Genomic DNA, 13,178 nt, shown 5'->3' on the forward strand with positions numbered 1-13,178 from the left:
TTGTTCGGCATGAAATTACAGCTGGGAGTCTGAAAGGAGCATCATCAGCATTGTGCAAGGCGGGGGAGATCCTGTACACTCATCAGGCTGTGCTAGTGAACCACCCCCCCACCTCCTCCTCCTCCTCCACGTCGGTAACCACTGCACACCCTACCATGCTGTTTTAAAGAGCATTCTTTGAGAGCTGAACTTGGAATGGTATTAAAGCTGGGATTAGGCTATTCCACAATCCAGTGCCTGTGTCATTCAGAGAGTTGTTTTCCCTTCTCCTTCCACCCCCCTGCGACGCCTCCCTCCTCTCAGCCTCCTTCCCCATGGAGTCCCCAGTCTGATTGTTGTGAGCGGCGGGGGTCTGAGTGACTGCCGCTTTCAAAGTGGAGGGAACGACTTAAACCCTAGTCCGATGCTCCCCTGCTAATTCCTCTTGTTCCCCAGAGGAGGATTTACTTCTGCTGCCAGCTTGTGAAAAGCTCTCTCTGCTCATCCGCACGGCGCCCGTTGCTTTCCTGGGGAGGCTCGGTTGCCATGGCAGGGGCGTCACGCATGGGCATTCCATCTGAACCCCGCAGAGACCGCGGGGCAGCAGTCTGCAGCCAGGAAAAAGTCCGGATTAGGGTCCAGGACAAAGACGGACAGGAAGATTCCAGAAGGAACAAATAGGAATTACAGGCAGCAAAATAATGCAAAGTGACAGAGAGTGGAAATAGAAAAATAATGGCTTACAAGATTAACATTGTTGGGGGGGGAGAAAGATGAGAATTTTGAAAGGGGGATTAAAAAATGTTTTCAGAGAAGATGAGAAGATGGTGTAAATTAGAGGAAGTTATACAGGTGGCTGAAGAAATTAACGGTAGGGCTTCAGTGAAGAGTCACTTCCTCTGTTCGCTCCCTCTTCATCCAGGCCTTTGCATGGTCAAGATGGTCATCATTAAATAAACATTTTATCTGGCCTTTCTGCCTCTATTGATCGTGATAGATTTATCACTGGCTTGCCCACCAGATCCATTGAATCCAACATACAACACTGTACTTCTGCACACAGGCATTACCGGACTTGAACTGACAGAAAAAGCAGCAATTCTTATTCAGCTGAATGAGACTGTCTCCGTAGAGACAGTGCAGTTCGTAGAGATGTTTTTTCAGTTAATTTTTTCCACCATGCTCTATGTTTGACACTTTTGTTTTGTGTTTTATGATATTATTTGCCTAGCTATTTGAGGAAAGATTTTGGAAAATCCTTGCATAAATGCAAGTTTTTGAGTTAAACAAATGCTCTGCACCCAAACGCAAAGGTGTCGGCTGAACTGGTGAACAACAGCGGAAAAAGTTTTAGTAAAGAAGCATTAGTGCTAATGCTCGTATTAGAAAAGCTGATGGGAAGGTAAGCTTATAATTCCTCTTAAGGTATTAACTGTTATGTTCCTAAGATTTGCCACTAGACTCTAAACATGTCGGCTTCCTCTCTCAGCCACCCGAAGGTGCATCTAAGGACCTTTAATGTAGCATTGGGGTCTGGCAAATGGGGCATCAGTGGTTAATACCCGTGGAAACATCGTGCACTGTGTTGCGCTGACGCACTAACTGCCTCTCTGCTCAGCAATGAAGAGTGCTGAGCGGCGGCGGCAGCAGCGTCCCAGGCTTCCTATTCAGTGAGACTCTGCAATATCTCTTGAAGGATGGAGGCCCAGCAAATTGTACCCCACTGTGTGCTTCCAGCCATGGACACCTGCAGTGGATATTATGGATACAAACCAGCATCAGGTGTGAGCCAGAATATCATGACTGATGCCAGCTTCACCACTTTTAATACCTAGTATTCTTTCCAATTTCCTTCGAATGACTTAATACTCCCTGCTGCGTTTTGAAATCAGTAACGGTCGTATGTGAGAGGGGACTATTTGCTGCTCATTTGGGTTAATAACCAACATGTTTTGAGGGAGGATGGGGCGGTCTTGACTGATTTGATTGACAGATCTCAGCCAGAGCCCCTTCCCTCGTGGCTTGATCTGTTTGCATAGCATGCCAAGGGTGCTAAGGCATTACTTCTTAGCCGTTTCCATAGCAAAGCCCTAATCTCTTTAAACTGTTATAATAAATCTGAGATTACGGGCTTTCATAAATGCTGAGCTTGGCAATATGTACAGCCCCCTTTTTGTCCTGCCTTTTGCTCAGCTTAACAATTCTTTTTTTTTAATTTTTTAGAAGCTAGAACATTTCCTGTCTTCAGATGTGTAGGCTTCTTAACAGTAATTCACAGCTTTGTGAATTAAATTGGGTTTGCCAGCAATACATGTCTCTAAGACATCAGCATACTTTATTCTTGTATCTTACAAAGAAATAACTTTACATTTTTGAAGAATGATTAGAATTTATATATGGATTTTGCGTTAACTGAATTTACCCCTATGGCTGGACATAACCTGAAAATCAGAAGAGAAGATGGACCATGGACAGCTGTGTCTTGTATGCCATACTACCAGGATAGAATCCAGACCACTGGATGGATGGATGGATGGATGGATGGATGGATGGACTCTTGCTCTTTAATTCTACAGTAGTTTTTTGTGGCATCTTGAACATTTTTAAATCACTTTGCAATCCACAGCTACAATGGTGTTAGCTGGGAGTAGAAGAAGTGTTAACCTCAAGTGGACAGTCCAACTGACATTTGAACCATTGGGCTGGATTACCATGTGGTCTCTGTTGGTGTTGATAATCGAAAAAGGACCTACCTCAGTAGTCGAACCCACAGTGCTGGGGCCCTGCCAGTGGCTCCAGCCTGTTGCTTCTCCCCACACACAAATGATGGGCAAAGTGGAATGCCCATGAAAAGCCACAGAGGAGGGTGGGATGCTGATTGTATTGTTACGTACTGTATATTCTCTGATTTGTCAGCCATAATATTCCATTGTTCTCCATCCATAGCTTCTGCTTTATTTGAGCATTCAGCTCCTTGTAGCACATTTGTCATTAGAAATTGGGAAAAACTGTTGTTCTTTTATCTGTAGTTTTCTTCACCTTTAATTTCCGATTGACTTTGAGACTTAATTAGAGGTAAACTGAGGTGAAAGTGACAAGGGCCAATGTCACCCTTCAGGGAGTTCTTGCTGCTATGCAAATTGACCAACTCAGTTCACTTAGTGTTGTTGTAAAGGTCTGTTGCCTCTGAGGCCCCTGGGTCAGTCACTTCAGTATAACTGTGCCAGAATGTTATGGGGTCCAATTCACAGTTTCACTGCTTTGTTACTGTCGTTACTTGTTTGTCACTTTTTTCCCTGGTTCATCTGTATTGAACCTTCCTTGAGAACTGTGTTGAGAAAATTAAGTTAAACTAGACAAAAGTGAGGTGGGCAGCGGGTAGTGAAATGTTTAAAGCTGTCACGTTCTAATCTAAAGGACCTGGATTTCAATCTGTTAAACCCTTGATCAAGGTACATACCCTAAATTGATACAGTAAAAGTTACCTAGCTGTATACATGGGTAAATCATTGTAAGTAGCTTATTGTAGACATATAACATTGTAAACTGCCTTCGATAAAGGTACCAAATAATTAAGGCCTTAATAATAACACAAGAGAGCACAGTTCTAAATATCACTTTGCGGCCAAGTGTTGGTTTAAAGTATCATTATCGTAGCTATCGATGCGTAATTATTTTAGGATCTACGAATACTGTCATACCTACAAGTTCCACTCCAGAGCTTTTCACGTGGCTTTCCCTCCTTTTTTGACAGTGCTAGTCTGAAACAACATTATTTCAGACTAGCAGTGTCGAAAAAGCAGGGAAAGCCATGTGAAAAGATACAGAGTGGACATCCATCACAAAATGTAATGTGATATAAAATCCTCCTGATTCAGAATGTGCCACTGTCTGAATATCATCCACCAAAGCGATGGTGTCTTCACCCCTCTCCTGCAACTGAGTGACGTCTCATCCTGCCCCCTGTCTTCTCCACAGGCTGTTTGCCACCAAGTGCAGTGGCTGCCTGGAGAAGATCGCACCCACCGAGTTCGTGATGCGGGCGCTGCAGTGCGTCTACCACTTGGGCTGCTTCTGCTGCTGCGTGTGCGAGCGACAACTGCGCAAGGGCGATGAGTTTGTGCTCAAGGAGGGCCAGCTACTCTGCAAAAGTGACTACGAGAAGGAGAAGGAGCTGCTCGGCTCCCTGAGTCACGACGACTCCGACTCAGGTGAGTATCCCGTGCCTCCGCAGATTACAAGACTGGCAGAAGATCGTGCTGGATGCTTCTACCGTTTGTGTGTTACCATGCTGGTATGACAGACAGGGGCCTCTTGGAGGCCACACTTTGCAAACAGAAGAGCTCAGAGTGGGTGGACTCTAGCTGGAAAGAATTAAATCTGTGTGTATCACACTGAGTGACTGGCGTTCCGGCCTGTTCCGCAGCAGGGCCGGCATTCCTTATCTACTCCTCTAGGTTCTTTACTTCTTCACGACAGGGCGCCACGCCAACCCTTTATGTTCAGCCCCATCTGGTTCATATTTGGCCAGAGACAAATGTCAGGAAATTTGTCAAACGCATCTGTGTGAGCCTATGTCAACTTTTCGGAATATTTGTTTTACATCCATTCCTCCCTCCCACCCCACAGCAAAGCCTAAAACGAAACCTTTTTTCCCTCCATCGTCAATGAAATGTAAAGAAGAGCAATCGTTAAGGATTCTGACCTTGAAACGTCGTCGTGTCGGTTGAGCTTGTGTGTCAGTCAGCGGGAATACGCCACTCGGCGATCTGACAGTGGTATTGGAAACAGATGACAGCAGATGGAAACCGCTCCCATCTTGTTTGCATCTCCTGATATTTGCGGAAACCCCAAACAATTTGCCGATTTAATTGACAGCGAAAGGGAACTGATGGCCCTGCGAGTTTCCACACTTGAGCCTTCTTAACCCCGAGTCTTGTAATTAACACTCCGGGGAGAAATTAATAGAAGCTGTGTTTTTTACCATGAGAACTTTGCAAAGTCATGGAGTTTTTTTTATTATAATTACTATTCCATTACACGAACGTTTATCGCTTCCTACCAGATGAAATTTTTCTGTCCGATGGACAATAACTGCGATCCCCTGCGGGGTCATAATAATTATGAAAGTGGAGAGCCATTTAGTTGAAGTGGCACATTAGGAGAGTCAAAGGAGAGACATTAGCGTGACGCGGGAATGTTTTCATCAGGAAGTTAAACGAGGTTGCTGACAAAATGGAGGTGTTTGTTTGCTGGGGGATTATAGCTAGCAAGGAGAAAACTCTGTTTTTCTTCACCTCTCTGAGGGAGAACAAACAAATCTTTAAACCTAAGAGAACAATTGTTTAATGCTGACAACCACTACTGCAGCTCAAGCGCAGAGATGGGTGTGGGGGGTGCATATTGTATGTTCCTGCCCCGTCCCTTCATTTAGATGGCATGGTTTTGTGGTTTTCATATTCCGTGTATTCTTCTCCGCAGAAACCCTCTTCACATTTTCCATATGTACTCAGCTAGCCTTTTGAAAGCATTCACAATCAAGGTGGGCTCATGACTCGCGTGATTCTTATCAAAAGATTTATTTTGTGCAAAACAGCTAAAATATTGCACAATAAATTATTAGTGACACAGTGTCCAGTCCTGTGACAAATGGACGTGTTTTGCTGGACTTTGTGTGCATAGGCCACAGTCTTCTGGAGGCCTAATCATGTATGTGGGCCACTCTCTCTGTAATAGATTGATAACAAAGTATTAAAACCACATGCTTGCATACTGCACTTTCTGTGGAGTCCAGCTTTCCGGCAATCTGAAATGTAGAAAGAAAAAAAAAACCAATTTATCATTTGATTGTCGAAACTTTGCAGTTTAAAAACATGCCCATTTCCGTGTCAGTGGAAAAGAAAGCTTGGATGTGTCCTCAGAGAAAAGTGACGATGAGGACCTGGACGTCAAGCCAGAGAAGGGGTCGGGAGGTCAGGGGAAGGGCGACGACGGGAAGGACCCCCGGAGGCCCAAGCGGCCACGGACCATCCTGACCACACAGCAGCGACGCGCCTTCAAGGCTTCCTTCGAGGTGTCCTCCAAGCCTTGTCGGAAGGTGAGGCTCCGCCTTGGCCACTCCCACCAGAGGGAATGGCTGGCCCCTTGGCGCCAGCCAATAATGTGCAGAAAGTGAAGGAAAAGGCAATTGTTACTGACCCTATGTTCTATGAATCAGATCTAGGAAAATTACAATATTGATTTTGATGAGTGGATGGACTGCAATATTTTGCCTCAGATATAGCCTGCTATATTTGTACACTTTGCATCTTAAGAAAGATCTATCCAAACAATCTGGCAGATTGCCTTCCTATTGCTGAGGTCTTGAATGTAGATTCTTAACTGAAAAGAACTGCATTTTCTGAACATTTTCAAAGACCAGGGGGCTACTGGGTTCTTCATGATGTTCCCAGGAAGTATTCTGGGCTGGAGGGCTTATAGGTAATGTCATAGGGGACACTTGAATGAAAAGCCTGGAATTGAGGCTCAGAGCAGTCCAGCTTGCTGGGATTAGCAACTCTTCATACCATGGTGAAACACTGTGACCTTCCCTAGGTGCGAGAGACGTTGGCTGCTGAGACGGGTCTGAGTGTTCGCGTGGTCCAGGTGTGGTTCCAGAACCAGAGAGCCAAGGTGAGGACGAAATATGTTTGGTTCAGATATTTATGTATCCATTACATAGGGTGAACCAAACAATTACTTACTTTTTTGTGTTTTTTAAGAAAAGGGAAAGAAACACCATCATAATTATCAAATCTTAGCAATTTTCTCTTTCTAACCTCTCACCACATTCCATGAAAGTTCTATCATGCTCAAGGCATGCCTCGCACACTAATCTGTGCCATTGACTGTCTGTGGTCCACCTCCTTCATTTGATTATATCTTCAAACGGGTTTAGGTTATGAATAGTTGTTAGATATGTGATCCTCTAGTTCACTCTGAGGTGAGCATTAAGGAGATGTCCATTTGTTTTCATATTAAAACAGAACATGTTCGTTTTGGGGGATTTCTAGAATACTTTTTTCCCCTCCCAGATGAAGAAGCTGGCACGGAGACAGCAACAGCAGCAGGAGCAACAGAACTCCCAACGGCTCGGTCAAGGTAAGACAAGCAGGCTTCCAAAATCAGGCAGACGGACCTCATTGATGGGGTCATTAACTGTCATATGTGACATCTGGCATGTGTGCATCTGCAGGTGTAAAACACGCATGACTGTACAACTGTGGACAGCCTCTGCAAATGACTATAGAGTAAACTCTAAATTTGAAAATTTGAAATTTGAAAATTTGATAAATTTGATAAATTTGAAAATTTACTCCCAACATCGTTTATTATTTACATGTAATGTATTTGGATGGGATAATATGATTCTAAAGAGATCCTACTGTGATGGGCAGATCTAAATGAGACTGAGGTGTGCCCTGTCTGATGACCATTGCTTTCTTACTCTGGTCTCCAGTCAGAACGAAAGAGGCACCATCATGGCCCCAGGTAGAAAGACAAAGTGTCTGGGAGGCAGGCAACTCTGTGTAGGTGGGGAAATTTACGAGACGGGAATGCCCAACTCAAGAAACCCCTTCCTTTATTTGTCAATCACCAACCCTCATTCTCACCCCTCCCATTCCAGCTGAGTCTTCCCCTGCAAATTCCAAGTTCGATGCCTCCCACCACCTTCTGCCTACTTCTTTCCTAGAATGTCTCCTTCATTTGCCACTTTGAGTAGCTGTTAATGCCACAACAGCTCAAAAGTGCTGGATCTTCATAAATTTCTGTCCGTAGCTTTCAGCTCAAAGCTGTGCTTCATCCAGTGAAAACAGATGTGTGGAAAATGATGATAAACTTGGGTTTTAACAACATCGGGATGCTGTGAGGATCAACAGCATTTTGCTCCTAAAGAGAGCCTGATATGAATTTTCTATGGTAAGACTAAGACATAGCACACACACACACACACACACACACACACATATACACACTTGTAATTTATGTCCTGGAGTTTGTGCAGCACAGTCATGCAAACACACCACTTTGTTTGTAAATTCATCACACTTGCGGAGTTGTGGAGGTTTTCTGCAGCTACGGTTCAACTCTCTGCATCCTTGTAGAATGTAAATTAGTGTAAAAAATCAACTGATGCACTAATGTGGCTAAAATGTCCTGTGTTTGGTGCTGTGAGTAGAACAATACATAGGTAGCCATTAGTATGTGCTTTAACCTGGAGCTTCCCTACTTGTCGAACCCAGCGCTGAATCGTTGGTGGTCAGTACCCATCAGTTCGGATCCTACTTGTCCAAGAAGGGTCACCAGTTCAGTGTGTGCTCACTTTATATTGCATGGCAGTGTGTGCATGTTTTAGTACTATGGATTACATATTGATTACATACTTATACATTAAATCACATGTATTTTTGTGTCTTTATGTGTAACTCTTGGTGTTTACCCATCTGGGGGAGCTTTGAACAAGGAAGCCTTGCATTCAAATGCAGGCACATGCACAGTAATGTAACTGCACCATAACCAGCAGAAATTAATAACAGCCATGTAAAAGGAAGCGCAACATGCTGGGATGCGGTTTTGAACCCGCAGAGACCTGCGTGCAAGACTCATCGGAGGCAAGGACTCACCGGTATGGTTCCGATCGCTGGCATCACTCAGGACCCTGGTGTTGTGTTCCGTTTCCACAGAGGTGATGTCCAATCGGATGGAGGGAATGATGGGCTCATACACACCCCTGGCCCCCCCACAGCAGCCGCTGGTGGCCATGGACCAGAACGGCTACAGCACAGACCCATTCCAGCAGGGCCTCACCCCACCCCAGATGCCCGGCGACCACATGAACCCATATGGTGAGTGATCCCCCCCACTCTCCTTGAACATCCAGGACATGTGCTTAGTAAAGATGGCCTCGACAGAAGTGCCACCCCCTCCTCCAACCCCCTCATAAGCCGACACAAACACACTTACAGACCCCGGGTTTATTTTGAAGTTTTCTTTCAAATCAGTCCAACATGTTCGACATTTTTTTCCCCTCCCTCTCACCCCCGTATATGGTTTCCGCCTGTGCGTGTGGTTCTGTGGTATGCCGTGTTGTGCTTTGTGACAGTCCTCAGTTGGGATGAGCCTAAGACACTGCGGCGAAAGCTCGATAAACAATGGTAAACCATGAAAAGTGAAATAAGGCACTACGGGCAACGTACATAAATGTGTGTTCGGTCGCGGTCAAGGCCGGGCAGAATCACAAGCACAAAATGTGGAAAATTACAGTCCTTTTTGACCCTCAGTGACTATTTGATTTGTTGATTCACAGTCAGTTAAGGTACACATTGTGCAGGAGTACATAGCAAACTGAGCATTTCTCTGCTTCTAATGTCTTTTTTTAAGAAGTTTATGTATTTTTCACATATTTTATCTGCGCTTCAGATGTACAGTAATTACTAATTTTTAAGCAAAAATTTAGTACTACTTAAATTCCACTCCTGAATATCAGTATTTTCCCCTTCTGTTTTTCAAATACCAAATTGCAAAATATGTCTTTTTGCAGTAATTTTAGAGTTGTTTTAAAAAATTACTTGTTGAGATATTTATAGTATTTTTAAGCTTGTAGGTTGAATTCTCATATTATCAACACTTGCTGGGAAGAGGGATGGTGCAGCAGTTAAGCAAAAAAACCCAATCAAAGTGTCAAAGTGCTACATAAATTGGCAAAAATGGCAACATAGGTTTTAAAGAACTCTATTAAATTAATTGAAATGGGGAAAAAATATCTAAGTTAACTCACATGCCCTTAAATCACTCCTTTTTCTAGAGTTCAGGACAAAGCATTTCAATAGGGCTCTATAAAGTGGTGAGATTTCCCAGTGGCCTATGAGCAGTGAATTATTAATAACTGTGATCTGCCTGAACGCAGAGGGCACTGCGTGTGTGTGACCCTGTTATAAATACCGAGCCTGGGGTATGACCGCAGGAGGACCACTAGCATCTATGGAGGAGCGGGATATTAGTAACCCTGGAGAAGGCTTTGCTTTGCAGAGCATCGCCTCTGCCTCCCGTTGCCGCGACAGCCGTTATTTCTCTCTCTCCTGCCGTAAAGGCCGGATCCCTGGCCTTATCTCGCTTCTGCGCTCATTTCACGAGTGCAGAGGAGAAACCAATAACATTGACAACTCATTAAAAATGTATGCTCCATCAAACTGTCACTTCCCTGATGTAACGGTGTCATTTAGACCCAAGGAGCCCTATAAAACTAACAGTCCCTGCCAGAGAAAAGGGCGGAATTAAAGTTTCCGGGGAGGCAAACAGTTGCAATTAAGCAGTCGCTTGGAGAGCCACCGAGAGACACCAGCTCCGCACCACCCCCAGCCCCCAGCCCCCAGCCCCCAACCACACGGTCCCATCCGAACATTACAGCTCCAAGCACATTATCTGCGCCCTGTTATGGGCTTGTTTGGTGAAACATTCTTTCGGAGTTCAGTGACGCGCAATTAGAATCCTCAGACCACAAATATGGCATCGAGAAAATCCCGGATGATCATATTGTTGCCTGACACAGTAATAAACAATGTTTTGTTTTCCTTTTTTTTTTTACAACAGTTGGAATTTTGGGCGGCTGCTGCCCAAGGACTTAATAACCCCAGATCATGTTTTTTTAATTTTTTTTTTAAACATGGCATGCTTTACCGCCGTCAGTTTGAACATAGTGACCCGCTAACCCTGCTCTCCTGGCCTACTCTCAACAGGAAACGACTCCATTTTCCACGACGTCGACAGCGACACATCTTTAACCAGCCTCAGCGACTGCTTCATGGCGTCGTCCGACGTGGGATCCATGCAGGCGAGGGTGGGAAACCCCATCGACCGGCTCTATTCGATGCAGAGCTCCTATTTCACCTCCTGAAAAATATCCCCGGACAACAGAGGGACGGGTGCAGCAACGGAGCTCCGCAGGAACATGAACAGCGACGCTTTGCACCCGAGAGCCGTACCTCCCGAATCATTGCGCCGCAAGGGTAAAGGAAAAACATAAACTGCCAGAAATACAGACAAGCATACAAGTATGACCTCTTCCAGTGACTTCTAGCCAAAGCGCTGACTTTGAAAACGGACTTGAATACGACAAACCTCTTTTTTCTTTATCCTGCTGTGAACACGATGGAGGGAAGCAGAGTTGTTGGTTTTTTTTTTGTTTTTTTTTAAACCAGTGAGGCATCAGTAGGACGTTTCCCCGCTGTAGCGCTCCTGCCTCATCACGCCGGCATAAAGAGAAAGAGTGTATGTGTATAATCTCAGCCACTGATCTGAAAACCTCAACCAACCAAATAACCGTTTCTGAAGACAGGGCCTCAGAAGATGCTCCCATAGTGCATGAATCCACCTTTTTCTTGTGAACCGTACACCGCTAAATTATTTTCTAAAAAAAAAAAAAAAAAAAAAGTTTAAAAAAATAATTGTGACATTTTGAGGTGTAAAAAAAAATGTGTTTGGATCATCTTGTTTCCTCTTTAAAGTATGTTTGACAAAATCACTTTAGGACACTTGGATAGTATTAGCCCTTATATGACCGTGTGGTAATTAGAGACAGCGATGTAAAGCGAACGTGTGGAAACGCCAGGTATAAGATGTAATTCTGGAGGACATGTAGTGTGAGCTGAGTGTACATACATGGAAATTTGTCCGACACAAATCAGTTGTGCATGTTGAAATGGAAATTGTTCTATTTATTTAACTATAACATGCTCCCGAAAGTAATTAAACTGAAAAGGCTTTATTTAAAAAAAAAAGGAGTAAATCACAATGTAAAGTAGTACAGCAAAGCATACCACCATAATTCACTTGTATGTCAGTTAAACTAGTTTTTTTTTTTTTTTTTTCAACTAGGCTGAAAAATCAGCAAAATCGTGCTATTTATTTGTTACAAGCTCATCGAGACTTTGTTAACAGTGCATTTTTAATGCAGAACTTTGCTAAATTACCAAAGTTTGTTGGTACTATGAATAAACTATGAATAAAAAAAATGCTGCAGTGCTTTATGTGTATCAAGAATTTACCTGTGGGTAAAAATCCAATAATCATTATGCAGAATGAGAAAAATAATTTCAGAATGGAGAGCTTTTGATAATGAAAGCTTGTTTCTTCACAGGGAGCTGCTGAGAGGTTGTCTGATCTCTGTATTCAGATGGTAATGTGGGTTTGCAAAAGGATAAAAACAGTAATCTGCTTTGTAAGGGGTAAGACATTGTGCAGCATGTTGGGCATCTTCTGTGATTTCTCACGTTTGCTGTCGGCTCCTTCTGCGTGTTTGTGATGTGAAAGTAACCGAGACCGACTGTCAGTCTCAGTAGATAATAATTAGCTGTTCATGAAGACTAAGGAGTACTAATAAAGCATAAATTTAAGGGATATTGTCTTCTATCCTGAAGAGGGGTTGGAGGTCAGAACAGCTGTCAGACTCTACACCGATACATCAGAGTCTGGAATATGACTTGTGCATGTAGCCGTTTCAAACAGGCAAACTTACATTTGTTCATTCAGCTGACACTTTTCTCCAAAGCAAACTACAATGTTAAGCTACTTACCCATTTATACAACTGTGTAATTTTACTAGAGTAATTGAGAGGTTTACTAGATTAACCAGAGGTAGGATTCGAACCTGTCGGTCCAGAGGCAGCAGCTCTAACCACCACACTGCCAGTTGCTCCAGTAAACTTAATGTATCAGGTTGGAAATGGATTATGAAGGAGTTGCTTGAGTACATCCCTCAAGTAAAGAATGTACTTTAAATATCATGCTTACCTGTGCTTCATCTAAAGTACCTTTTACTGTGAAAATGTCTATATTAATCGATTTTCAAAGCACCTAGTTTAAAGTTTGTCATATATGCATACATACAGTAGTTGCTTTGAGTTTGAATATATATGTAAACGAAAACATGTTAGAAAAAGTAAATCACAGCTGTCTTTGTGATGCCATTTTTAAAGGGTTCTTGCACAATGGTTTTGAGTAAATGTGAGTTGGAGCATGAATGGAGGGTGGATGTGTCTCTAGAAGTGTGCAGAACATGTGGATTGTTGTGAGGAGGGCTGAGAAATGCACCGCTCATCCACTAACCCTTCAGCTTGGCACTCTTACAATGTACAAGCAGTGAACCTGTCAGAATGGGGTTC

General features: G+C 43.6%; 1 protein-coding gene across 2 annotated transcripts in view; it reads left to right on the forward strand.

Moving 5' to 3' along the window:
* Positions 1-11,420, forward strand: part of lmx1bb (LIM homeobox transcription factor 1, beta b) — a 65,742-nt gene extending 54,322 nt beyond the window's left edge. For both annotated transcript variants that reach the window (XM_029259537.1, XM_029259536.1), the window contains 6 exons: positions 3,958-4,190; positions 5,901-6,076; positions 6,574-6,651; positions 7,053-7,119; positions 8,703-8,864; positions 10,755-11,420. In XM_029259537.1, coding sequence (XP_029115370.1) covers positions 3,958-4,190; positions 5,901-6,076; positions 6,574-6,651; positions 7,053-7,119; positions 8,703-8,864; positions 10,755-10,912 — 874 coding nt within the window. In that variant the 3' untranslated portion in view covers positions 10,913-11,420. The remainder of the gene's footprint in view (positions 1-3,957; positions 4,191-5,900; positions 6,077-6,573; positions 6,652-7,052; positions 7,120-8,702; positions 8,865-10,754) is intronic.
* The last annotated feature ends 1,758 nt before the right edge of the window (positions 11,421-13,178 follow it).

This window comes from Scleropages formosus, chromosome 17 (genome assembly GCF_900964775.1).
Source record: "Scleropages formosus chromosome 17, fSclFor1.1, whole genome shotgun sequence".
NCBI classification, from domain to species: Eukaryota; Metazoa; Chordata; class Actinopteri; order Osteoglossiformes; family Osteoglossidae; genus Scleropages; species Scleropages formosus.